This window comes from Nomascus leucogenys, chromosome 13 (assembly GCF_006542625.1).
Source record: "Nomascus leucogenys isolate Asia chromosome 13, Asia_NLE_v1, whole genome shotgun sequence".
NCBI lineage: Eukaryota > Metazoa > Chordata > Mammalia > Primates > Hylobatidae > Nomascus > Nomascus leucogenys.
In genome coordinates, this window is record NC_044393.1 from 4,395,024 (window position 1) to 4,419,822 (window position 24,799).

Below are 24,799 nucleotides of genomic sequence, written 5' to 3' on the forward strand. Positions count from 1 at the left end.
TCTGAAAGCAGAGATGGAGTATGTGTTGTTCTCCCCCAACAACACATACTCCAACTGCAGAGGGCAGACTCAGCTCTGTGTTATGAAGTTGGCCTGAACTGAGAACAACCATTACAATCGGCTCTATACTCTTTTGTTCTGCATGGATACCCACATGAAAGTGCGGTTTTCATTTTATTTTTCTTACTACATTAAACTGTCCTCAAAAGTGTTACTTGTTAAAAAGCGTTTAAGACTCCTATGCTTTCAGACTGTCATTATGTCATCTGACTTGTAACCTATAAGGTCTAAGAGTCTACAACTCTGATTAGTTGTTTCACTTAGTAAGTTTTGCCCTGATAATAACATCAATGTAAATTTTTTATGCTTTCTAAGTAAAAATAGTTGTGAGGTGTCCTTGTTAAGCCACAGGTAAGCATAGAAATGCCCATTTTCTCTATGTAGGTTCCAGTTATAACTTTGTGGAGTTTTCTGTCTTGTGTAAATCAGCACAGGCAAGTGGACACCCTCATTCTTGGGATACCACACCTCACAGCCCATTTCCTCGGCAGCCAAGCTCCTGGCCAAGACCACCAGGCATGGGGTGAGCTCTCAGTAGCCAGCCCAGGCCTAGTTTTCTTCTAGGAAGTTTCCTCCTGGGGGGTCCCACCCCTTTTCAGATATTCACACATCTATTATTCTGAAGCCCTTTAAAGTGGTCCTTGCATTCACGCCCTGCTTTGATTGTTTAGGTTTACAGGACTTCTTGTTCCTGATTGCTTCTTTGTGAATGGGTCACGCTCTCAGGGGACTGGTCACCCAGCACATTTCCAAAGTCCTGCTTTTGGGAGACAGAGATGTCATGGAAATGGCTCACCTGGCCTCAATTACACCAGTATCCAGCATCCACCCCCTTCCTCCATGTGTTTGACCTATTTACAGATGAGTGACTTTGGTCTCCACCTTGCTTAGTGAGTCTCAGTCTCATCTGTACAAACATCTGTATAAAATACCCGACCCTGCCCACTACAAGGGTGGAAAGGCCAACATGAGACTATAGTGGGGAAGGTTTGTCTAGAGCTACTCAGTACTCCTCTGACTCATCTCCTCCAGGACAATGTGGCCAGCATCTGAACCAGGCTCCAAGGGTCTGCTCAGAGGTGCCACCAAAGGAAGCATTACCAGGGAGGAAGAGCAGCCTGGGGTCAGTGTTCCCACTCCTGGGTCAGCCCCAGCCAACCATCTGGATCTATCTTCTATGTCTGATCTCCACATAAGACTTCACTAGATAAACACTGACTTGGGCCAGTTCCACATCCCTCTGAGCTACTGACAGGTTGCCCCCCTTGGCCTGCATCACTGACTTATCCTTCTTTTCAGGATCCCAGCAAGATCTAAAATATCCTACTCAAAACCAAACCAAACACTCTTGACCTCATGTACATTCCCAGCTTAGTTACAATTATCTGCTCCTTTGAAAAATGAACTTATGAAAGATGACCTTTAACACTGCATCTCCACCCAGCAAGGCCTGGCCCCCCTACTGAGCCAGGGCCACCCTACTCAGCCATCCACCATCTTTAACACTTTCCCCTCTGGCTTTCCGACACATACTCTCCTGGTTCTCCCCTGGAGCCCTGGCCACCTCTGCTCAGCCTCTCTGGCAGGTCCCACCTCCTGCATCTGAATGTCCACCTGGGCTGCCCCAGGATGCAGGCCTAGGTCCTCTTCCCTGTCTAACCTTCTCACAGGTCATTCTCATCCACTCCTCTGGCTTCAGAACTGATTCCATTTCTCTGTTAACCCTGGACCATTTCTCTGAGCTCCAGACTCATGTGTTACCAGCTGGCCACACTGGCATCTCCATCTGGAGGCCAATCACATCCAAACTTGAATCTTGGTCCCCACAACAAATTCTCCTGAGCCTTCCCTTCCCTCTTACTCATTCAACCATCAACCCATCTTGCAAATGTTGTTGAACAACCATGGGTTCCAGGCACTATTCTAGAAGCTGTGGACATGGCACTAATCCAGACAGATCCCTACGGTATTAGTCCCTTCTTACGCTGCTAAAAATAACTGCCTGAGACTGGGTAACTTATAAAGAAGAGAGGTTTAATTGGCTGACAGTTCAGCATGGCTGGGGAGGCCTCAGGAAACTTACAATCATGGCAGAAGGCAAAGGGGAAGCAAGCACCTTCTTCATAAGGTGGCACGAGGGAGATGTACCAAGTGAAGGGGGAAGAGTCCCTTATAAAACCATCAGATCTTGTGAGAACTCACCATTGTGAGAATAGCATGGAGGAAACTGCCCCCTGTGATTCAATTGCCTCCACCTGGCCTCTCCCTTGACACGTGGAGATTATGGGGATTGTGGGGATTATAATTCAAGATGACATTTTGGGTGGGGACACAGCGAAACCATATCACCTATTTTCACCAGGTTCAGTGCTCCATGACCCACCAGCTGTCCAGCCAGACCAGATGCCCCATGCCATCCTTCTCTTATCCTCTCCACCCTGTACCCACCCCTTATATCTAATTCACAGGTGAGTCTCATGAACTCTACTTCCAAAATATTTCTCAGAAACATCCACGTGTTTCCCAGTGTGAGCTGTCAGAACTTCTGCCTGGGCCTCCTTACCAGCCTCCCAGCTCCTGGCAATGCTTCCCACCCCAATGGAAACCCATTCTCCAAACCAGGGTTTGGCAGGCCTTGCCTGCAGAGGGCCAGGTAGAAAATATTTCCAGCTTGGGCCATGTGGCCTTTGTTGCTATTACAGTCTCTGTTAGTATGGAGAACTCTGGAAGGCTGGCCAATCCAAACTATATCTCTCCTTGTTTCACAGCAAAGTAGATGTGCAGCCACCCTGACCCTCAGTACTACCCAGTAGCACTTTCTGAGATGATGGACATGTTTCTTCCTTGTCCATATGGTGGCCACTAGACCCTCATGACCACTGAACACTGGACAAGTGGCTGGAGTGACAAACAAGCTTAAATTTTAATTATTTCAAACAGCCACATGGCTAGTGGCTACTGCACTGGACAGGGGAGCTCTGGATTTCCCAGGACTGAGTCAATGGTCATAGTGCCACTGCCTTAAGGCACAGGGTAAAGGGTAAGCCTCTGAGGTCCCCTCATTCCATCTGCCCAAGGTGGGACTCTGGGTTCCCCACCCTTCACCCTGATGGCCATGAGACTCACCACACCAGCTACATTGACCAAAACCCTCCTCCAAAGTCTCCCCCAAAACATCCATCCTCACCACACACTGAACCCTCACATCCTTGGCCTGCCTGATGGCTCTAAGGACAGGAGACAGTTTTCAGCATCTTCTCTCTCCTCTCTGACACCGCCCTCTGCATCTCATGTGAGTGTGCAGCCACTGTTGTATCTTGGAATCTTGTCAAAACTGAAATTTCAACATCTGTTAAAGTCTCAAGTGCTGAATCAATTTTTTAAAAAGTGGAAGAAGACACTGGCTGTGCATGTTCTCTGCATTTGGGGGACCCCTTCCTTGGGGCTGGACCAGCAGAGGCTCCCTCTTACCAAATGAAGTCTCAACCAGCTCCTACACTGTACAAACCCCAACGCAGGGGTCAGGGCTAGGAATGGAAACACCTGAAGCTCAACCACAGCGCCACAAGTTCACAACTTACTGGTACCTCTTTGCTAAGCACGTTCCACTGACACCCTTCTGTGTAATCCTCACTTATTTTTCAGAGCAGGGGCTGATAAACCTTTTCTGTTCAGATGCAGACAGTAAACATTTCTGGCTTTCCAGGCTAAGAGGCAAAATCAAGAATATTATATAGGAACTTAAACAAAAAGAGGAAAAACTCTGCCCTGCCACTTTTCTCGAGAGGGCTACCAGGGCAGGGGGCCCACTTTGCAGCCAGTTATTACCTGCTAAAGACATTCTGGAGTTCAAGGGTGGCCAGCCCAAGGATGGACGTGGAGAGCCACGGTCATTTGTACTCCACCCCCGTACACCCAACACATCCTTGGTCTCAGCTTGGGCAGCTGGCTGTGGGCCGGGTGGCTCACCAACTCCCAGATGAGGTTCCTCCACTCAGTGACCAGCAGTTGCCCAGAGCCCAGTCCCCAGGAGTAGCTGGGACCAGCATAGGCCCCAGGCAGTGGTGAAGGGCAGCCACCAGCTGGTGAGACAGGAGTGGGGCGCAGGGAGGGAGGCACCTCACTGTGGTCTCCTGGCTCCCAGGACCAGCCCACTAGAGCAGTGCTCCACGGCCATGCAGACACAGACATGGGCAGTATCTGACCCGCAGCCTGCAGTTTGACAGTCCTTGTTCTAGACTCACATTCCAGAACATTCCAGAAGCAGAACAAATGTTTGTCTCCTGTTTGGCTCTAGAGTTTAGGCTGCAGACTGTTATGGTGAAGAGCAAACCCAGTCCTGCCATTGGGTTTGATCTGTTTTTATGCTCTATGGCCTGGGAAAGTGATTTAACCTCTCTGGGCTTTGTTTTCTCATCCAAAAATATGGGGCTATTATAAGATAATAGAGCACACACCGAACATGCTCCCTGAGTGTCACTCTCCTTTCTAATCTGTGCACTCGTGGGAAGGCCAGAACTCAGCCCCTGTCCCATAGTAGAAACACTGAAGAGGACTCTGTTCCCGTTTGTGTCAAAACACCAGATCCTTCTGGGCTTTGTAGGGAATGCTCTGTTGCTGGTATGGCACTTATTAGTCTGTTTTCATGCTGCTGATAAAGACATACCTGAGACTGAGTAATTCATAAAGAAAAAGAAGTGTAATGGACTCATAGTTCCATATAGCTGGGGATGCCTCACAATCATGGCGGAAGGCGAAAGGCACATCTTACATGGTGGCAGACAAGAGAGAATGAGAACGAAGCAAAAGGGGTTTTCCCTTATAAAACCATCAGATCTCACGAGGCTTATTCACTACCATGAGAACAGTACTGGGGAAACCGCCCCCACGATTCAATGATCTCCCACCAGGTCCCTCCCACAACATGTGGGAATTATGGGAGCTACAATTCAAGATGAGATTCGGGTGGGGACACAGCCAAACCCTATCAAGCACCATCCAAACAAAACCAGGAAAAGCAAAATCGCCCCAAACACAAAAGCCCAAAGTCAACCCAAATCACCAAACCAAAGGCTCGAGGAAAATAATGGTCAAAATCATTGACAGTGTCCTCCTCCTGAGAGATTTGCAATATTCAGATGTATCCCCTGCCACCCACACTCATCATGGTTGGGGCACGGGGAAGCAGCAACTCCAGTCCTGGATGTTGCCATCTGGATGCCAGGAGTGACCCAGGACAGCCCCCTGTGCTTTTTGATGACCCCTCTCCCCCACCCCCAGCAAAGCTCATAGGAGGTTTGCTTTTTAAGAGAAAGCAGCTGACCTTTCAGGACAGCAGTGAGCACCACCGCAGAGACCCCAGGGGCTCCTGCAGGTGTAGACCATCACCCACGGGGCACCATGTTCTGGGCCCCCATGAGGTTTCCCTGAACTTGTCCAAGGTCAAGGAGAGAAGCAGGGCCCAGGTTCCAGCACTCACATGACACATTTGCCACTTGAGGATCTGGCTTTGTCTGCCATTAGATGACATCTGTCTGTCATGGAATTACCCACAACACAGAGCGACTGGGCCCAGACGTGGGCAGCTCCCTTGGGTGCTGAGGTGCAGAATGTGGGAAGAGAACAGACAGCATCAGACACACAGCATCAAACAGCTGGTCCCCCGAGCTCTGCAGTAGAAACCGGAGACCTAGGACCACGTTGCCTCACAGTGGCCTCAGGCTTTAACTCCTTCTATCACAAAATACTGAGGCCCAAAGCAGAAGATTAAAAGTCAGTAACACAGGGGTTGGCTCCAAAGACTAGGCTCTTAACCTTCACGGAAGGGGTTGCAAACTCCAACACCCATCTACAGGGACAGACTCTGTTCAGCTCCAGCAACCCTGGCTGTGTGGGAACAGGGATCCAGGGGGGCCTGAACTTTGATGACTGAAAAGAAACTGCACATCTGGATTGCTGTGAACACTCCTGATTTTTAAACATTGGCTTGGAAATTTTTAACCAGTGCATTTAATGTCCCTGTGTTAAGTTACACCCTGTTTATAGGGATGTTGCTCATGGCGCATGGCTTCTGAACATTGACCTGGTGTCGTGGAGGTGAATGATGTCCCTGGTGCAGGATCCCAGGCCTGCAGGGCTGGATGAGGCCTCGGGGTTGTCCCAACCACAGCAAACTGCAGGTGGCCCCACATCCCAAAACACACGTGCTACTAGAGAGACGGCCTCTCTGGGAGCATCTGTAGCTAAATATTGTGTGTTAGTGCGTCCCTTTCCAAGGGTTGTTTTTGACAATGAAGACAACAGATGAAAATGATGACGGTGAGAGTAACAGTGAGGTTACAGTAGCAGCAGCAAACACTTTCCAAGGGCTCGGTGTGGGTTAGGATAGAGATAAGCCTTTTCTGGGGATCACGTAATTTAATTTTAGTGACGCTGGGAGGTCAGTATGACTACTATCCTCATTTTACAGTTGGTCAAACAGGATCAGAGAGGTTAAGTCACTTGCCCATGGCCCCACAGCTCAGTAAGGAGTTCAGCCGTGTGTCTCAAACCCAGGTCGGCCTGATGTCAAAGATGTTGCCCTCTGTTTCCAGTTATTTGGACCAGTTATTTTACTTGTGTGCCAGCATTTCATCATGGGCGTGAGATCTCTGGGGGCTGCTTCCAGGGCTAAGTAAGCTAATGAATGTGCAGTCATTAGCAGAGCACGCTTCCCCACCCTGCATGCAGGCAGCCACTTGTGTCACCTCTTGTTATCCCCAGCATGATGACAAATGTCACTAACTGCTAATAAGCTAGCTGCATCCCTAAGGAATGGAATGGTCTTTCTTAAACCAGACTTGTGGCTCCTGCTTTAGACATTTTGGACATTCCTCTGTACTTTCTATAGTTTTGTTTGCTATATTTTGCTTTAAGTGAATTTACATTTTTATCTCTGTTTATAAGAAAAAGCAAATCTCTATCATTGCCCAAAATGAGAAGCCAATACTACTTGCCCTAATTACTGAAAAGTATTTTCATTATTAATGTTTAAACATTTTCATTATTAATTAAACATTAATAATGTTTTCTCATTGTCAGCCCACATGCCACTCACGAGAAGTCATCTCACAAACCCCAGGGGCGCAAGACCCACCCTGGGGAAGCCGGGAATGAGACAAGACCCCGGGGAACCTCTGCAGCTCCAGTCTCCCCCAGGTCTTGCCTGGTCACCAGCAGAGCGCTTCCTACAAGGCAAATCCCATTGTCTCTCCATCCCTGGGGGTTCCAGCTGCCCTCAGGGAAAATCTGCCAGGCCTCTTCTCTCTCTCCAATCTGTGGGCTGTTTGTCTTAAATTTTTTTGAAACAGGGTCTGGCTCTGTCATCCAGACTGGAGTGCAGTGAGTGGTGTGATCACGGCTCGCTGCAGCCTTTACCTCCTGGGCTCAGCTTATCCTCTGCCTCAGCTTCGTGAGTAGCTAGGACTACAGGTGTGTGCCCACACACTCAGCTAATTAGAACCAAAAACAAAAAACAAAACTTTTTTGTAGAGACAGTGTCATGCTATGCTGTCCAGGATGACTTTGAACTCCTAGGTTCAAGTGATTCTCCTGTCTTGGCTTCCCAAAGTGCTAGAATGATAGGTGTGACCCACCTCACCGGGCCCTGGATTGTTTTTAATCAATAAAGTTCCACCGACAAGAGCCCCACCCTTTCACCATCGATGCTGCTTTTGTGCTATGAGGGCAGAGGTGAGTGGCTGCGTCAGACACCTCCAGCCTGCAGAACTGATGCTCTTTCCTCTCTGGCCCTTTACAGAAAACGTGTGTGTTCCTGTCCCCCGTCTTTGCATGTCAATCCCCTTTCTGGGATGCTCTGCACCTCGCTCTCTGCCTGGCTGATTCCCACTCCTCCCACCGGCCTCACCCAGGAGAGGGTCCTTGATACAAATGTGTAATCTCAACAGACGCACTCTGCTCTCAGGAACCCATCCCCACACCCAGCATCTGGAGAGAGAGCGAGAGTATGTGTCTGAGGTCAGAAGAGGACGCTGAGGGGAGCAGGCACAGGCCCTGAGCTGAGCGATAGAAATCACTGCCAAGGAGCAATGTGAGCCCCAGCAGGGGCTGGGAGCAGCAGCCCTGCCTCCCTTGGGGAGGCTCGCAGGCCACACACAAGGGCTGGGCTGCGGGGACCACACCACGGCAGGAAGGCCAGGCTCTGCTCAGCCTTAAGAACCACGCCAGCGGGTTGCATAAATGTCTTCTTTTGAGAAGTGTCTGTTCATATCCTTCACCCACTTTCTGATGGAGTTTTCTTATAAATTTGTTTGAGTTCTTTGTAGAATCTGGATATTAGCCCTTTGTCAGATGAGTAGATGGCAAAAATTTTCTCCCATTCTGTAGGTTGCCCGTTCACTCTGATGGTAGTTTCTTTTGCTGCACAGAAGCTCTTTAGTTTAGATTCCATTTGTCAATTTTGGCTTTTGTTGCCATTGCTTGGTGGGGGGAGCGGGAGGGAAAGCATTAGGAGATATACCTAGTGTAAATGACGAGTTAATGGGTGCAGCACACCAACATGGCGCATGTATACATATGTAACAAACCTGCATGTTGTGCACATGTACCCTAGAACTTAAAGTACTAAAAAAAAAAAAAAAAAAAAGAACCACGCCAGCCCCAAAGTCAGATGCCTGGGGCACACAGAGACCTATGTGTGTGGAGGGGGCCTCTGCGTGAGAGCTGGGACCCTCCAGAGGTCACAACTCTCAGACCCCAAATTCCAAGCCAAGTGAAACTGGAGAGACACAGCCACCCCCGAGGAGGGCTGAGCATGCCTCTGGGCAGGTGCCTGCTAGCGCTGCAGGGGCGTTGTGGACTGGCGGCCTGCGAGTGTGTGGTGCCACCCTTGTGTGGTAGAAGGAAGTCCCGGGCACGGAGGACCAGGTGTCTACCCGCTCTGAAGCAGAAGCCCAGCAAGCTGTCCTGGGGCCTGGATTTCCAACCTCCCGCACTCACGGAGAGACGCGTTCACCTTCCCACCCCCAAACCGTGTGAGACTTGCTTATAGCTTGAAATTTTACGAAACATCAGGATTCCAAGTCAACAGTGAAGCTCCAGAAGAATCACTCTGCCAGGTGGGGGAGGAGGAGGAGGAGCTGGTGAAGCATCTGCAGGTTTCTGTGGCCAGTTCCTGCTTTCCTCCCCTCTATCCTTCCTCCCTTCTCCCCTATCCTTGGGAAGTGCCCTGGTCTATTCAATTAAAATAAAAACAACCACCACTACGCAAAGCCCCTACTGCCTTTGATAATAGTCATGGACACGGCAGACAGTGTGCTGAGTTCCTCCCACCCTCCAAACGACCCTGATGTAGGTCCATTACTTTTCCCATTTAACAGAGGGAAACTGAGGCCTGGAGCAAGGCCCCAAGCCCAACTCCCCTCAAGAAGCGGCGGAAGAGCGCCGCAGAGGTTGCAGCACGCTGAGCCTGCATCAGCACCTACCAGCTCCCAGGCATGCACACATGCAGGGACTTAAGCATCTCTTAGGCCAAGAGGCCCCCTGTGGCAGGATTTCGGCCACAGAAAAGTCCCTCAACCCTACGTCCTACCCCTTTTAGAGTCACTAAAATCCCCCCACTGGGCACTTGCTCCTCCAGAGAGCACTTTCCTGCCTAGAAGTTCGCAGAGAAACACAAAGACGCCCTGGGAGGCGGGTAGGTGTGCGAGGGAGAGGAACATTGTTAAGTACCTTCACTTATCGGCTGTGCCAGACTTGGAAAAAGACAGTAGAGACAAGTGCCCCAGCAAACACTTCAACCCAGCCAGGCAGCACAGCATGGCAGCGCTTAGAGCACGGGCCCAGCTCTCTTGAGAACAATGTTCTACGAGGGCTGTTGCCTAAGCTATAGCTGAGGACATCAGTGGGGACGTATGGCCATTCTAGGAGAAGCTCAACTTCGCGTGGTCTCCAGCCAGTACCTGCATCATCCAAGTGGGCGGCTGAGGACAGTGGCTTGTCCAGGGAGACCTGGTCCGTCCCAGTGGCCAAGGGGCTTCCGGGCTGGGCATCTTCTGAAGTCAGCATCTCCGACTTGGGAGTGGGTGGTTCACTCTGTACAGATCGGGGTCCTCCATCGGGGTTACAAGTTTTGCTTTCAGCATCTACAAGGAAATGTAGCTGTCAGCTGGGCCTGCGCCTCCCTTCCTTCATCCCTTCCGTCATCCCAAGAGTCTTTCTGAGAAGTATCCATTCTGGGCTCTCGGTGGTCCCCCACCTCTCTCCCCCTCACCACACACCCTAGGAGTCTCTCTCCAAGTCCGGACTTTCCAGGGGAGCCCTGGGCACCTCAGCACACCCTAGCCTGGTTTCTGCTCTTGCACCCCACTCCCTATGTGCACTCTTCCTCCGACACCTGTGGGAGACTGCACAGTGCCCCGAGCCACGTCCACACCCACTGCCATGCACCTTTGCAGTGGCCCCACTCTGACCCCGGTCTCTGCCCTGGGGCTTGCTTTGGTCGATGGGACACAGTGGGTATGATGCAGCAGTGGCATGAGAAGTGCTTGCACATCCCTGCTTGTCCCTCCTGTTTCCCTGGACCTTTGCCCTGAAGACATGCCCAGCAGCTGGCTGGAGTCACAGACCCATGGGGCAGATCATAGGCCAACCCAGACAGGGGACAACAAACGGTGATTGCTGTAGGTCTCTGAGATGCAGGGGTTGTCATGGCTGCAGAGAACCAACTCACCTCTGCACCCACCATTTGACCCTCAGCCAGGCATTAGACAGGCGTTTATTGATCACCGGCTACGTGTCTGGCACTGTAATAGACCCTGGCAAGGTGGAGGTTAATAAGATACAGTCCTTGCCCCCAGGGGTCTCACACTCTGAGGAAGCCACGCAGATGACCACACATGGCACCGTGAGCCCAGGAACGGGGCACACTCACGGATGGAGGGAACACAGAGCCGGGGGCCCCAGGTCTGACAGGCAGCCTTCCCAGAAGGGGAGGCACTGGCAGGGCACAAGGAAGGACCTGGTGCTTTCTCTCTCTTGAAGCTCGGCTGCTGCAGCCTCTGAGGGTCTGGCCCTTCACTTGCCATCCCTGGGTTTGCACCTTAATGGTGAGGGGCTCAGCACTTGGAGAGCAAAATAAATGGCCCAGTTACCCAACTGTAGGATGGCAGGGCCCTCGGCCAGCAAGTCGCAGTCACATCACTGAGATGCACGTTACAGCCCCACGCACAAAGCCTCCACATGGCCCTGCAGGACTCCTCTCAATCCCTACAGCGGTTCCTGGAGGCCCAGTGCAGAGGGCAGTGTGACCTGCACATGTCGACACAGCCACGAGGTGGCCGTTTGGGGATGCTAGCCTACGCTGACCTCCTTCCACACACCTCCCATCCTGGCAGTGGAAGGAGGAGGAAACATTTACTTCAGGGTCAGGGTCCATAAGCCCTGGTCAGTCCTGATTCCTACCTGCCATCCCTGTGTCCTTCAACAGTGTCCCTTTCACTCCTAAAAGTGTCCTGTTTGGACAAACGGTATACAGTCACCCCATCATGCGTCCCAAATAGCAACTTCCTCTGGATCTCAATTTCCTTATCTATAAAATGGGGATAATATTTCTGCTTGCTTTGTGGCAACATTGTGAGAATTAACGAAGCTAAGGTATGGAATGTGTCTGGCATAAGGTATGCACTTCACATGTGCTTTCTGTCATGTTGTTGGTGATGGTTTCTGACAACGAGAAGAGGAGGGTGACAAGAGTGATCTGGCCCCTTGGTCTGCACCTTTGGGCCCATCTGCTAACAGCAGGCTTAGGACAGAACCATTTCTCCCTCCAGAGTTCTCACCACACCCAGGACTCGTGCCAGACCCATTTCCTGCCTGGGATCCTGGAAGAGATTTGAGCTTGTCATCACTGCTGATCATATTCCCTCTGCTGCACATGTCTCCTCCGGGGAGAATGAAAAGGTCAGCCACGCCAGAAGTCTGGAGATTTGGGGCTGGACGATCTCATCCATGCAGCCGCGTCAGTTGCCCAGAGGTCCAGGCGAGGCTGGCAGGCTCTTCCCATAAGGCGCAGATGGCGAATGTGCCGGGCTCTGTGGGCCACGTGCTGTATCCCCCGTGCTGCAACTCTTCCTTGATTTTGTTTTTAATTTTTATGAAAGTCTTTTCTATCTAAAAAGTATTCTTAGCTCAAAGACCACATAAAAACAGGTCCCGAGCCAGATTTGACCCTTGGCTATAACAGCCCACCAACCCAGATACAAGCCAAGACAGCTCACCGAGTAGACAAAATTAGAGGTCACAAAGCTGAACACTGAAACCAGCCCCTTCTCGTGACTGACTTACTCGCATTTGACGTGCAACTGTGACAGCACAGCTTACCCGGTCCCTGGCAACACACAGGGAATGTGAGAGCTGGCGTGGGGGGAGCACAGGGCTCTGCCAGCTTGAGCTTCACACCTACCCTATGTGACAGGCAAGGCTGCCACCTACCACTTGCAGTTATGGACACCAGACCTTAGAATGCACAGGTCTTTTGCTGCCATGACTGTCACTGCTGTTAATAGTAGGGATGCCCCCATCATCATCATCAAAATCATCACAACTCCCACTAGAAAAAGGCCAGAACATTGAACCTGGAAGGCCCAGAGGTCTCCAGACTCACAAAAGCCCCACGCCCCTCCACAGTCTTTGAACCTTCCCCTGCTTCTGCAGCTTAGCAGCCCTTGCAGGACTTCTCTGGGCTGTGGTCAGAGCTCCAGCTCATAATCATGTTCAGTGAAAAGTTTCAGTTCCCAAAATAGCCCTGGTGGCAGGGCTGTTGCTAAGAAACGCTGGTTGGGGAGGGGTTGGGGGGGTGGTGGGAACCCAGGCCCTGCTCCTCTCGCTGGAAGGTCAGCCTCCCCCCCGCCGCCCCGCCCCGGCCACTCTCCTTCTGAGGGCTGCAGAGGGGAGCGCAGAGCAGTGCGCCTGAGCAGCCACAGTGAGAGGGAACGTGCTGCAGACATGCACACTCATAGATGCACATGCAGGCACACACGTGTGTCATGGCACATGTGCATAGTGCAAGCACAGGTGGGTGCACATATGTGCACGTGCATGTGTGTGCACACGTGCAGACATGTGTCCCCCAGCGTTCCTACCACATGGAAACCAGACAGACTTGATTTGTCACTGTCCAATTCCCTGAGGAAAGAATGCCTAGTCAATCTCAGGTCACTGAACACAGCACAGAGTAATAAACTCTCTTCTTTTATACCCAATGACGGGGTAGGAAATTCCTTAAATTATTTAAGAAAATGCCAAGTCAACGCATACAGGGAGATGGAGGAAAGTCATTCAGAACATAAACAGTGTCCAGCACAGAGAAACGTGGGCTGGGGACCAGGGCAAGGGGACTGGGGAAGGGGACCCCTTGTACCAGAGATTTGGTCTGGCCTCGCTTAGTCATGGATATCTGAGACGAGGGTGGAAGGAGCACTGAAGACAGAAGAGGGGTCCCCTCTGCCCTCCCCAGGGCACAACTGGCCACTGCACACATCTAGTAATGTAATAATGCCACCAGCAGGGTCCTTCCTAGGTCCAAGCTGATGACTAGAGTCACAGAAACAGGAGGGTATGGGGTCAGAGTGGTTCATAAAGCAGACCATCGATCATAAAATAACACCCCAGGGGGAGCAAACTCATGCCCTGGGTGCTGCCTAACCCCCGGGAGCTGGCGGGCTCTCTTCTGCTGGCCCTGCCCAGAGTCCAGCTCACTCCACCAGGCTGCCCACCTGCTTCAGGGCAAGCTCCAGGGTGTCCAATGTGTGTGTACGTGTGTGTGCATATGTGCGCGTGTGCAGGGCAGAGGGCAATCCCGGGGTTTGTCCTGGCCAAGGAAGTTCAAATGTGAGTTTCGAGGGGGCTCAAATGAGGCTCCGGAGTCCCTGACAATCCACTCCCGCAGCCTCACAGGGCCTGTCCTGCGTCAAGTCCCGTCCACCTTGCAGGGAGGCTCATGAGCCTGGCCGGCCACAGGAGGGCGCCTCCGGCTGCAGGTTCGTCCCAGCCAGCAGTGGAAGGCGGTGGCTGAAGCCGGTTCCTCAACCCCAAAGCCAGGAAAGCCCCTCTGCTCCTCACCCTGGCGAGTCCTCCCATCCACAGCAGAGGCGGCGGCACCGCGTGCCTACCCCAGAGCAACAGCCCTCACGCCTGGTCCTCCCCTGAGCCGGAGAGGGCAGGTGCACCGCCACCGCCAACAATTCCAGTCATCCTGCAAGAGGACCTGGTGACCCAGCACCAGGAGGATTAGGGACAGACAGGGTCTGACCTCAGGTCGACCCAGTGAGAAAAGACATTTCTGAAGCTAGTGCAGGACGGAAACTGCGGTGCAGGGAAGGATTTAGCCGGGAGCCTGTGGCCAAGCATCTGCGTGGATCCTGTTATTACAGCACATTGATTACAGGTTGATGACAGGTGGCACACAGTAAAGGATTCAAGCAGCACAGAAGAGTCGACTGTGAAAAGCAAGTCCAAGTCCCCTCCCAGAGCAACCCCTGCTGCCCCGTCCCTGATATTTCCCTGCAGAGACACTGGGGCTCCTGGCAGACCCCACCCACGAGCACTGTGGCCGCCCCAGGCTCCCCCAGCAGCGTGGTCATGCCTCTGCCACCCCAGCCGGTGTGTGGGCAGGGAAGATGGGAGGCGTCTTGACCCAAGCCCCTCTCCCTTTCCTGCTTCCTCCTTCCTCCTTCCTCCTGCCTCCTTTCCTCCAGGCCAACCCACCATCTCAAGGTCCCTTCCACCGCGGGGAACTTGCGCTTGCTGCTCCTGTGGGCTGGAAGTCACTCCCCGCTTCCCTCCGTCTCTTGGCTTTTCAACCTTCCTGCATCAAAGTTGGAATCAGCTGTGGAGGATGAGGAAGCACTGCTGCCTGGGTCCCACGCCCAGCGCATCTAATTTAACTGCTGCCTGAGCGGTGGAGGGTTATGAAAGCTCTCCAGGTGATCCTAATATCCAACAAACTCTGAGAACCTGCCTGGGTCCTCCTGCCCACCTTTGGACCTGACTCAAACATCTCCCGGCCCCCGAGGACCAGGTCAGGTCCTGTCTCATGACCTTAGGGTGCTGCGTCCTTCACTGCACTCACCGTGGTCGTGAGTTGCCGGCTCTTTGTGGGATTACCTAATGGCCCCACTGGATGTGCGTTCAGAACAGTATTTTGCTCACCTGTGTCTTCAGCAGCTCGCACAGACCCTGACACATAGTGGGCCCTCAATAAAATGCCATGGCATCAATTTAGGAGCACATTTTCCCTCAAGGAAAGAGACTGTGTTTCAGGCCACTCTAGTGCCTGGTCCATAATCATTTAGCAAGAGAAAGAGTATGGAAGATAGAGATAAGCAGACCACAATGTGGGGAGCAATCCACAACGTGGGGGTCAACCCCCACCTGGATTTGACATCTTTAAATGGTTGACAAAAGAAAAATCAAAAGAAAAATAATGGTTTGTGGCACATGAAAATTATATAAAAGTCAAAGGCCAGTGGCCATAAATAAATTTTTCTTGGGACACAGCCATGCCCTCTCATGCATGTTTTGTCTCCGGCTGCCTTTGTGCTACAAAAGCAGAGACAAGTGGTTGCAACAGAGACTGCATGGCCCCCTAAAATATGCACTATCTGACCCTCTCCAGAAAAGGTTTGCCGACCCTGATCTAAAGTGATTCTGTAAGCCTGTGGGTGTGTGATGTCACCGTCGGAGGCACGGAAGCCAGAGACCAGGCTCCCACGGCAGCAGGGTGAGAGCCACGCTGTAGCCTGGCCGTGGCCAAGCATTCGTCTCCAGCCTCTGTTCTGATCTCATCAGACGAAATCATCTTGCAAAAATTCAGAGTGGAAAAAAGCCAATGCTCCTAGAAGTTTTCCCCTTTAATTATTCAAGCTATAGCTTCATTTTTGAGAGGAATCAAATCTATATACTTACTCTTCACTCAACAAAAGTAATTTTTTTATAGAATAGATGAGAAAAGGCCTTAACATTGTTTTCATCTTCCTTTCTCCTTCCCTAAGCTCCAAAGTCATGCTTGTTGGCAACATATTCAAAATGCCGGAGTTTGGCACTTTTTTGTCCCATCCCAAGTAAAATCCTCCAGATTTCTAGCTCAGCAACTGCATTCCGCCAAATCTGAGTGTCACAACACAGCGTTAAACATCTGAGTGCCACGGGACTTGACACCAAGCTTTCCTCACACATGTAAGTTTTTATTATCACTATTAAGCAATTTCCCATGTAGATTTCCCCTAAAAATAGCATCATCAAAATACTTCACTCTTCAAGTCTAAAGAAAGGGAATGATGACAAAGGCTTGGACCCACAATCGGGTTTGTGTGCTGACAGGCCCGGCTGCATAAAATCTGGATTCGTTTATTTCATGAGCTTCCTTCCTAATTCCTGACATTTGGGCCAAATTACAAAGACACTAGTAATATTTTAAGGCTGAAGCGTGGAGAGAGGAATTCAATATATTCATGCAAGCCTCAGGAAATAGGCCATGCATGGCCAGATTCTTTAAATCAGGAGGCCAGAGCTTGGTCCAGCTCCAGAGAGTCTTCCAGAGGCAGTGAGGTTTTGTGAAACCTCCTAACCAGGATTTAGCCTCTCAGGGAACCGGAAAGCACCAAGGGCTAGTGTCAGCATCCAAGTCCTGGGCCTCACACCTCCAGGAATCCATCACTAAGAGAAAGACTTGGGAGTTAAAGAACTCTGTTCAGTTAATTGCATGAGTGATAATAACTGGCCTTTCTGAAAGATGGAAACAAAGATATTATGTAGACACCACTGAGATTAAACTCTCTAGACCAGAGACCAAGAGATCAGGATTTGTTCTGTGTCTCTGCTTTCAGGCTGCAATGACTTGGGGCAGTCACCACCCAGATCCTCACACTCGTCATCTGCAAATGGGATAACCACTGCCCCCCTCCTCAGGGATGCTGGGAAGACCAATGAGACAGGGCGTGCAGAATATCCCACCCAGCCCCAGCATGTCCTGAATGCTTCCTACATGGTGGTAGTGGGAGTAGGTAATAGTGGAATTAAAAATAATTTGCCCAAATGGAGGACTGAAATGTGAATATTAAAAAAAAAGTTAATGCTGAAAAAACCATTGCTACCACTTTAAAGGAATCAGGATAAACCACCAGCTTCATGCACACCCAGCTCTGTTAGACATTCCCCAGAGAGGAGTCGTGTCATGAGGGGGAGCCCTTCAGCTCAGTAATGGGGTCTCCCATGCCCCTGGGGGCTGGACCAAAGGGATGGCTCCTGACATGGGGCATTTCTCCAACCTTGCAGGCTTCATCTGAACACGACCCTCCTTGGATTCTACTCTGTTTCTGATGGGCTTCCTGGGCTCCTGTGAGACTTTTCATTCTGCATTCCCAGCACCGTACCCTTCCAAGCCAGGGACGGGTCCCACTTACCCTGCTCCATCATCTCCAGCAGTCCCTTCTTGATGAGCTCCTCTCGGCCTTGCCTGCCGGCCATCTTCTTCTCCAGCGCTGCCCAACACACAAACACACAGGTGAGTCTTAGGCAAAGGTGTCACTGGGCCCTGTCCAAGCCACAGCCAATGGCAGGCTCAAGTTTACAGACCAAAAACACTGAGCTAGCAGGCGCCTCAGGGTTAGGGGGCCTAGTCCACTGGCAAGGCCCAACTTTCTTACCAAGCGCGCTGCTAAGCAATGTACATAAACCACAGCTAAAGAGCAGTGCACGCAGTAGATATTCTACAGCAATCATTTCTGTGATTTATCTGGAAAGCCCCTCCACATATAACACCCCTCTCTAAGCTAGCTCCCACCAGCCATTCCTGCCCTTCACCAAATGTTCCTTAACTTACCAACCAAGGAAAGTGCCCTCCCTCTGCCCCCAACAGCCCAGGCTCCTTTCTGTGGTTCCTGTTAGCCTTTGCTAAGTGCCTCCTGGCCACTGTTAACATCCACTCACAGATGAGATTCTTCTGTGCGGCTGTCCCACTAGAGCTTCTTCCAATAAACCCAGGTAAAAAGCTTCCAGTCTATCAGATGGACAGGAAGGGAGGAGGCCAGCCCCCAGTCCCCTTCCACCAAGTGTAATTTGCCAAATCTTGGTCAATTCCACCTTCGGAATAGCCCTTCCTGCCTCCCCTTCCCAGAGCAAAACACTCTAGAGCGACAGCCCCCACCTTGTCCCATTCTCCCTTCCTTCATGGACAGGCCTCAGGCTGCTCCACAATCATCTTCTTCTTTCCGTCAGCAAAACTGTTTGCCTACAGGTGAGTCCCCATTTCCAAACACAAGACTGCATAACCACCTCAACCCTTTCTTTGAAAGATGCAGCTTTGCGAGGGCTGTTTCCACTGCTGTGATGCTTTTCCCCACCTTTCCCAATGAAGCAATTACATCTCAGCTCAATGCAGCCTCCTCACCTGGGTCTTCTCGGACCACTGGGCCCAAAGCAGTGCCCGCCCTGCTCATTTCCATCCCAGGGCCTGCTCAGTGATCCTGCCATTAACCCTGGATCACAGAGAGTCCATCAGTGTGTACAAGGGGCCCTGCCAGATGCCAGGGAACAGACAGAGTCAGCCCACCTGGCGTAGCTTAATGTCTAGTTGGGGAGGCAGATGACAAACAGGCACTGGCAATGGAATTATTTCACTTATTCAAAAGCATTTCCTGAGCACCTGCTACGTGCCAAGTGCTGAGCTGGGTGCTGGGGAGTCACGGAGGGCAGAACTCCTGCAGCCTCACGGTCACAGGTGTGGGCTCCATTGGGGCCATGGTGACCAGGTGTTCAATCTATGGAAACCCCTTACACATTTACTGAGCACCTACTGTGTGCCAGGCACTGTGTCAGGCACAGGAGATTCTGCCATGAGCAAGACAGGCACAGCCTCTGCCTGATGCCAGCACAGGTGGGAGGACAGATGGCAAGTGTCTAGAAGTGGGCCAGGAGGGATAAGTCAGGCCTGGGGCGGGGGACTGGTTGGGGGGCAGTTGTCTGGGGAAACGCATCCCATCCTTGACCTCCGGGGTGGCTTCCCCGAGGATATTTACCCTAAAGCCAAAGCATGAAAAGGGAAACCCAAACACAGCAGGGTGGGGACATTTTTGGGCAGAGAAAACAGAATTTCCTTTCTGTGGTCCCAATTTCCAAGCCAATTTCCAGGTGCCAGAATTGTGGATAAAATCGACAAAGTGAAGGCTGACCTTGGGAAGTGTCGGCAAAGAGGCTGCAGCCAGGCTCACAAAGCAGATAAGAACAGGGGTGGAGGCTTCGAGCTCTGAGTGGACCCCGTCCCCAGGCCGGCACCAGGCGGTGCTCATGGTGGCTAGCCTCAGACATCACAGGTCTTTTCCTGCACTGACTCAAGGACTTCCCAATGACCCAAAGACACAGCTGCGAGGGTCTACCCTCCCCATCTCGGGGATGGGGACATCAGTGGTGGTGCAGCTTGTAAAGGTGGAACAGCGTGTAAATGGCTGAGTGGATCTCAGCCACCTGCCAGGGCAGGCATGGACTGAGACGCTGCTCCACCCTGTAGCCCCTGAGAGCCATCTTCAGCCGGTTCCCCCAGCCTCGCCTACCAAAACCACTCTTCACTACATATTTCTCTTTCAATCATCTTTGCATTCACTTGAACTTATCCTCACCCTTGATGCCCGTGAAATCAGGAATTTGATATGCTGAAACAAATAACACCCCCCGCTTTAAGGGAAAATAGTGGTTTGGAATAAGTAAACAAAATGCAGCACTGTTCCTCGAATTTCCAGATGCCCGAATGATGGTCCTGAAGGTGGGGATGCTGCAGGTAAAAACCTCAAGACCTCCAATGCCCTTGCAGGGTCCCCAGAACATCTTGCTGGTGAACTCACACGGCACAGCTTGGAGTAGGCCAAAGAGCCCAGGGTCCTCAGAAGACAAGCCTCAGCCTTCCAGTCCCACAGCTGGGGGCGGCAGGCCTGGAGAAGGTCAGAGACCCCCCTGAGGTCACGGAGGTCACTCTGCTCCAGTCCCCCGGCCTTTCACTGCAGCACAGACGTGCCTTCCCCAGCTCGGTGCCTTCTTGAGAGCTGTTCCCACTGCTGCGATGCTTTTCCCTGCCTTTCTCAACAAACCAATTACATCTCAGGTCAATGCAGCCTCCTCACCTGGGTCTTCTCAGACCACTAGGCCCAAAGCAATGTCTGCCCTGCTCATTTCCACCCCCCGGGGCCTGCTCAGCGATCCTGCCGTTAAGCATGGATCACAAAGAGCCCATTAGTGCCATGTGTGTGCAAGCGGCCCTGTCAGATGCAGGGGAACAAATGGAACCCGCCCATCTAGCTGAGCTCAGCATCCAGTGAGGGACTCCGCCTTGCAGCCTCGCTGGAGTCTGGAATCGACTCGCGTGCTGGTTCACTTGGTGGCTTCCAGACTTTGTCACTTGACTCCCTACTCTGCAGAAAGCTCTGGGTGGGCAGGGCCTGGCCCCCTCCTGTTGGTACTGGGCACACAGGAGCTGCTCAAGATCTGCTGAATGATGATGCTTGTTCTGTTTTCATTTCAACAAGAATTCATCTATCAACTTCTTGGTTGGTAAAAAAATAATTTTGTAAAGCACGCACAAAAGCATGAGTGGAGGGCCTGCTGTCGGTGTTGGCTGCCTCCCCTGCCGTGGGCCTGGGCGCTGTAACACCTGGCCTTCGTCTCCACCATCCTCAAAGCCCTGGAGCCTGCACCTCTTCAGAGCTGGAAAGGAAATGGGACCCCAGGGACCCCCCGAGGCAACAGCCTGAGACGGGCACTCTCCAGGGCTGCTTCCTGAGGCCGGGGACCGATTCCACAGCAGCAGCTCCCTCACTAATTGTTTTTAGGTGTGGCTCACAAGCGTGTGGCTGGAGGCGGGGCCCTGGGGTGCAGACGCGGCCTCCTCCAGGCTCTGCTTCTCAGAACACTGCCATCTGCAGAGCCCATGCTGACCAGCCACCACACCTGGCTGCCAGGGTCCAAGCCTCAGCCCCGCCACCTGCTGGCTGCATGACCCTGGGTGAGTGACTTCCCTTTCTGGGCCTGTTCTCCATCCCTACGATGGGGCAGGATCCTGCAGGAGTGCTGGCCTAGCAGGAGGTTCTGAGGGTTGAGCTGGCTCCTCCGTGCCAAATGCTGGGGGGTCGTGTTCTACCATTATGTGCCTTATGGCTGCTTGTCCCGTCATCACTGCCTATGTCCACCCTGTCATAAGTGCATGGCTGGCTGCAGTTCCCAGGGTGGACTCCGAGGAGGCAGGGGCAATGGGACCAGCCATCGTAATCCCACTTCCCACAGAGCCAGGGCTGGCAGGGTGTGAGGGTGCAGCAGGAGGTGAGTGGAGGAACCTTCTGGATGCTTTGGTGGGAGGGTGTAGGGAAGGCACACTGAGACAGCTTAGGAGTGGGGGAGCAGCCTCTGTTTTTCAGGAAGAAGAGAGGCCCAGAGGTGTCAAAGCCAAACCGACAGCCTCAACCCTGAGTCACCCAGGGGGCTCTTGGCCAACTGAACCCGAATCTGTGGGGGCAGGCCCCAGGCCCCAGCATCCTCCAAGTGAGATTGCAGGTGTGGGAGGTGAGGTGGTGTGAGAGTCGCGTGGGCTGGGGGCTCGCCACCCAAGTGAAGCCAGCGGGACCTTGCTCCAAAGCCAGTGTCTTGGCCCAACCCGGCCCTAAATGAATCAGAGGCTTCATTTTTAACAAGGTCCCAGTGGATTTGTGGGCACCTTAGGGTCTGGGCAGAGCGTCCCACATGGGGTGCTTGGTGCCGACTCCGCCCCAGGGCTTCAGGGAGGCCAGGTGGGCCCTGGAGAGGCCAGCGGGGTAACTTGCATGGCTCCCGGCCATCACAGGCCATGAAGCACGATCTGCCCCTCCTGTGTAGGGGCCAGGAAGTCACAGATCAGCAGGGGCCGCGGCACCACGCCAAGGACACTGGTCCCAGCCAGAGCCTGCCCACGCCTGTCACCAGGCCCTTACCTGATGTTGTCTGCTTCAGTTTTTCGTTTTTCTTTTTCCTCCATTTCCAGGGTTTGAAGATCCTGCCCAGGGTGGCCAGTTTGCTGTTCCTCCTCACAGGGGGAGTTCGAATCCCTGAGACCAGATATTCAGGACGCGCCGGGGGCGTTTGGTCCATCTCATCTGGAAGACGAAGAGGGACAAGTGACCACCAAACCTATGTGACTCCTGGGGGCCCAAGGTGGTGACCTCTCTCACCCTGAGGGGTTACCAGTGATCCCCCCAAAGCCTGGACCCCAGGAGGGTTGTCAAGCAACGCGCCCACAGTGGCCGCAGCAGCTCAGCAGCATGTGCTGAATTTCCCTCTGTGAGACCCTCCCTCCTGCGACCTACTGGTGGCCACCGGAAGCCCTCGCCTTCCGTCATGTGATGTGCCACGCATGAAGACATTGCTAATTCCAGGACGAAACGCTGCCTGCCCAGGACCCTTGCTTGCGCTCTGCCCTCCACCCACGCTGCTCTCCCTCCCAGCCACTTCTCTGCCTCATAAACTTCAGCTCCTCCATTGAATAGGACTTTGTCCAGGGTCTTTACCTTCCTCTTGTCCCAGACAGGGTCACTCCCTTGTCTTACGCCCATGAAGCTACCTATGCAGGCACCAAGGAGCCGCAAAGACCTCTGCCTGCCTACCCTCCCACCAGGCTGCCACCTCTCCTAGGGCAGAGGCCAGGCCTGGGGCAGCCTTGGAGCCCAGCGCAGAGCCAGGCCGGTGAGAATTCTGAGCGAACGGCTGCAGAGTGAGCAGGTCTGTGAGCAGGCAGTGGAAGCAGTGCTCCTGCACCCCTTCCTTGTCCAAGAAAGGGCCATGTTTGTAGACTCTGGGACACATGAAGATGAATGTCCCAGGAAGCTCATGGCAGTGCTGTTTGTTGTAAAAGAGACTCATAGCGACCTACATGCCCGTCCACAGGGGACTGGGTAAGTCATCGTCTGTCCTGTCAACGACCTGTGTGCAGATGCAGAAAGAAAGAAAGTGGATCTCCAAGCACGGACAGGAAACTGATCTGAGATAAACAGGCCAAAGAAAACCCCAGCGCACAAATTCACACGCACCCGCCACCAGTGTGTGAACAGGGGTGGTATACAGGTGCACACTGGTGTATGGAGAGAAAATGTCTGTGGGTCCCCCAAAGAAATGGGGAACCCCGGGGCTGGGCACAGTGGCTCACGCCTGTTATCCCAGCACTTTGGGAGGCCGAGGTGGGCAGATCACAAGGTCAGGAGTTGGAGACCAGCCTGACCAACATGGTGAAACCCCATCTCTACTAAAAATACAAAAATTAGCCGAGTGTGGTGGTGGGTGCCTGTAATCCCAGCTACTCAGGAGGCTGAGAGAGGAGAATCAATTGAACCCGGGAGGCAGAGGTTGCAGTGAGCCAAGATCACGCCATTGTACTCCAGCCTGGGTGACAGGGCGAGACTCTGTCTCAAAAAAAGAAAAAAAAAAAAAAAAAGAAAGAAAGAAATGGGGAAACTTGGCTGTTGGCAGGCGGGGGAGAGAGGGAGATTTACTTCATAGGCTGTTTTTGTAGCACATGCCATGTGTCCCTTAGTACAAAAGATTAGTTAGAATGAAAACAAAATGCAACTAACAAAATGGTAAAGTTAGAGAAGCTCACGAAATAAGCCAGCGTCACCTCCATCCCACGGTCATAGTGTAGATCAGAGTTCAGGCCATCGCCCAGGCAGGACTGAGAATAAATGAGCACATTGCCCCAGATGCCTCCCGGGACAGGGAAGGGACGTTTCTTCTGACAGCAACAAGGACCTGAGTCCCATCCAGGCTCCGATTTAACCTCCCAGTGTCGCTGCGGGAGGAAGATCGCAGACCCATGGGGTGCTCTCCAGCACGGCTGCTGCCGCAGGAGCCCAGACCTCTGCCAGGACCCCTCGCCCTGTGAACATACACACTCCCCCACAGCCGGCTCAGCCTCCCATGGTCAGCGTGTGGTCAGTTCCACAGCCGCAGGTGAATTTGCCTTGTTGCCTGTGGAAGGGGCCGGGAACCCTAAGCTGATGCAGACCTCAGAGCCCCAGGAAGCATAGACTTGCTGGGAGATGGGCTGGAGAGCGTGGTTAACATGAGGGCTCACCTGAGGAAGGAGGTCACCTTTGTCAGAGAGGACAGGGAAGGAGGCCACCAGTGTTGGGAGGGGAAGAGGCATTACCAGTGTCCAAGGGGCTGCGGGTTATGACGGGCCAGGCCCCTCGGACCCAGGGAAGGGGTCACACTCCCATCTTTCCCACCTAAGGCACCCCATGCATGCCACTGGCCGCCCCAAGGAGGCCCAGGATGGCCTGCTCTGAATCCGGGCTCTGCAGCGCTCAGCCTGGAGAAGAGCCATGTGAGGCAGCACTGAGGGCCCAAGGCCCCACATGGCAGTGACCTCTGTGCCCCCAGTGACAGGCGGCCTGCCTGGCAGCCTCTAGAGCTTCTACAGGGTCTAGCTTCCAAAGGGCTGCACCTGTCTCTAGCCCAGGGCCTTTGAGTAAGCCACCCAGCCCCTTGGAGCCTCGGTTTCCACATCTGTTAAAAAAAAAAGATACCGTGATAATCATCCCTGATAGGTAAGGTTGAGAGGAGGACTCAGTGTGGTCATAAATTCTAGAAAGGCCAGTGCAGTGGCTCATGCCTGTAATCGTAATGCTTTGGGAGGCCAAGGCTAGAGGATCACTTGATCCCAAGAGTTTGAGAC

At 52.7% G+C, this 24,799-nt stretch overlaps 1 protein-coding gene across 5 annotated transcripts in view; it reads right to left on the bottom strand.

Moving 5' to 3' along the window:
• The window catches only part of PHACTR3 (phosphatase and actin regulator 3), a 272,059-nt gene that overhangs the window by 82,648 nt on the left and 164,612 nt on the right, over window positions 1-24,799 (bottom strand). For all 5 annotated transcript variants that reach the window (XM_004090051.2, XM_030825450.1, XM_003277518.2 and 2 more), the window contains exons 2-4: window positions 22,065-22,226; window positions 17,520-17,597; window positions 10,020-10,202 (exon numbers count right to left, since the gene is read on the bottom strand). In XM_004090051.2, coding sequence (XP_004090099.1) covers window positions 10,020-10,202; window positions 17,520-17,597; window positions 22,065-22,226 — 423 coding nt within the window. The remainder of the gene's footprint in view (window positions 1-10,019; window positions 10,203-17,519; window positions 17,598-22,064; window positions 22,227-24,799) is intronic.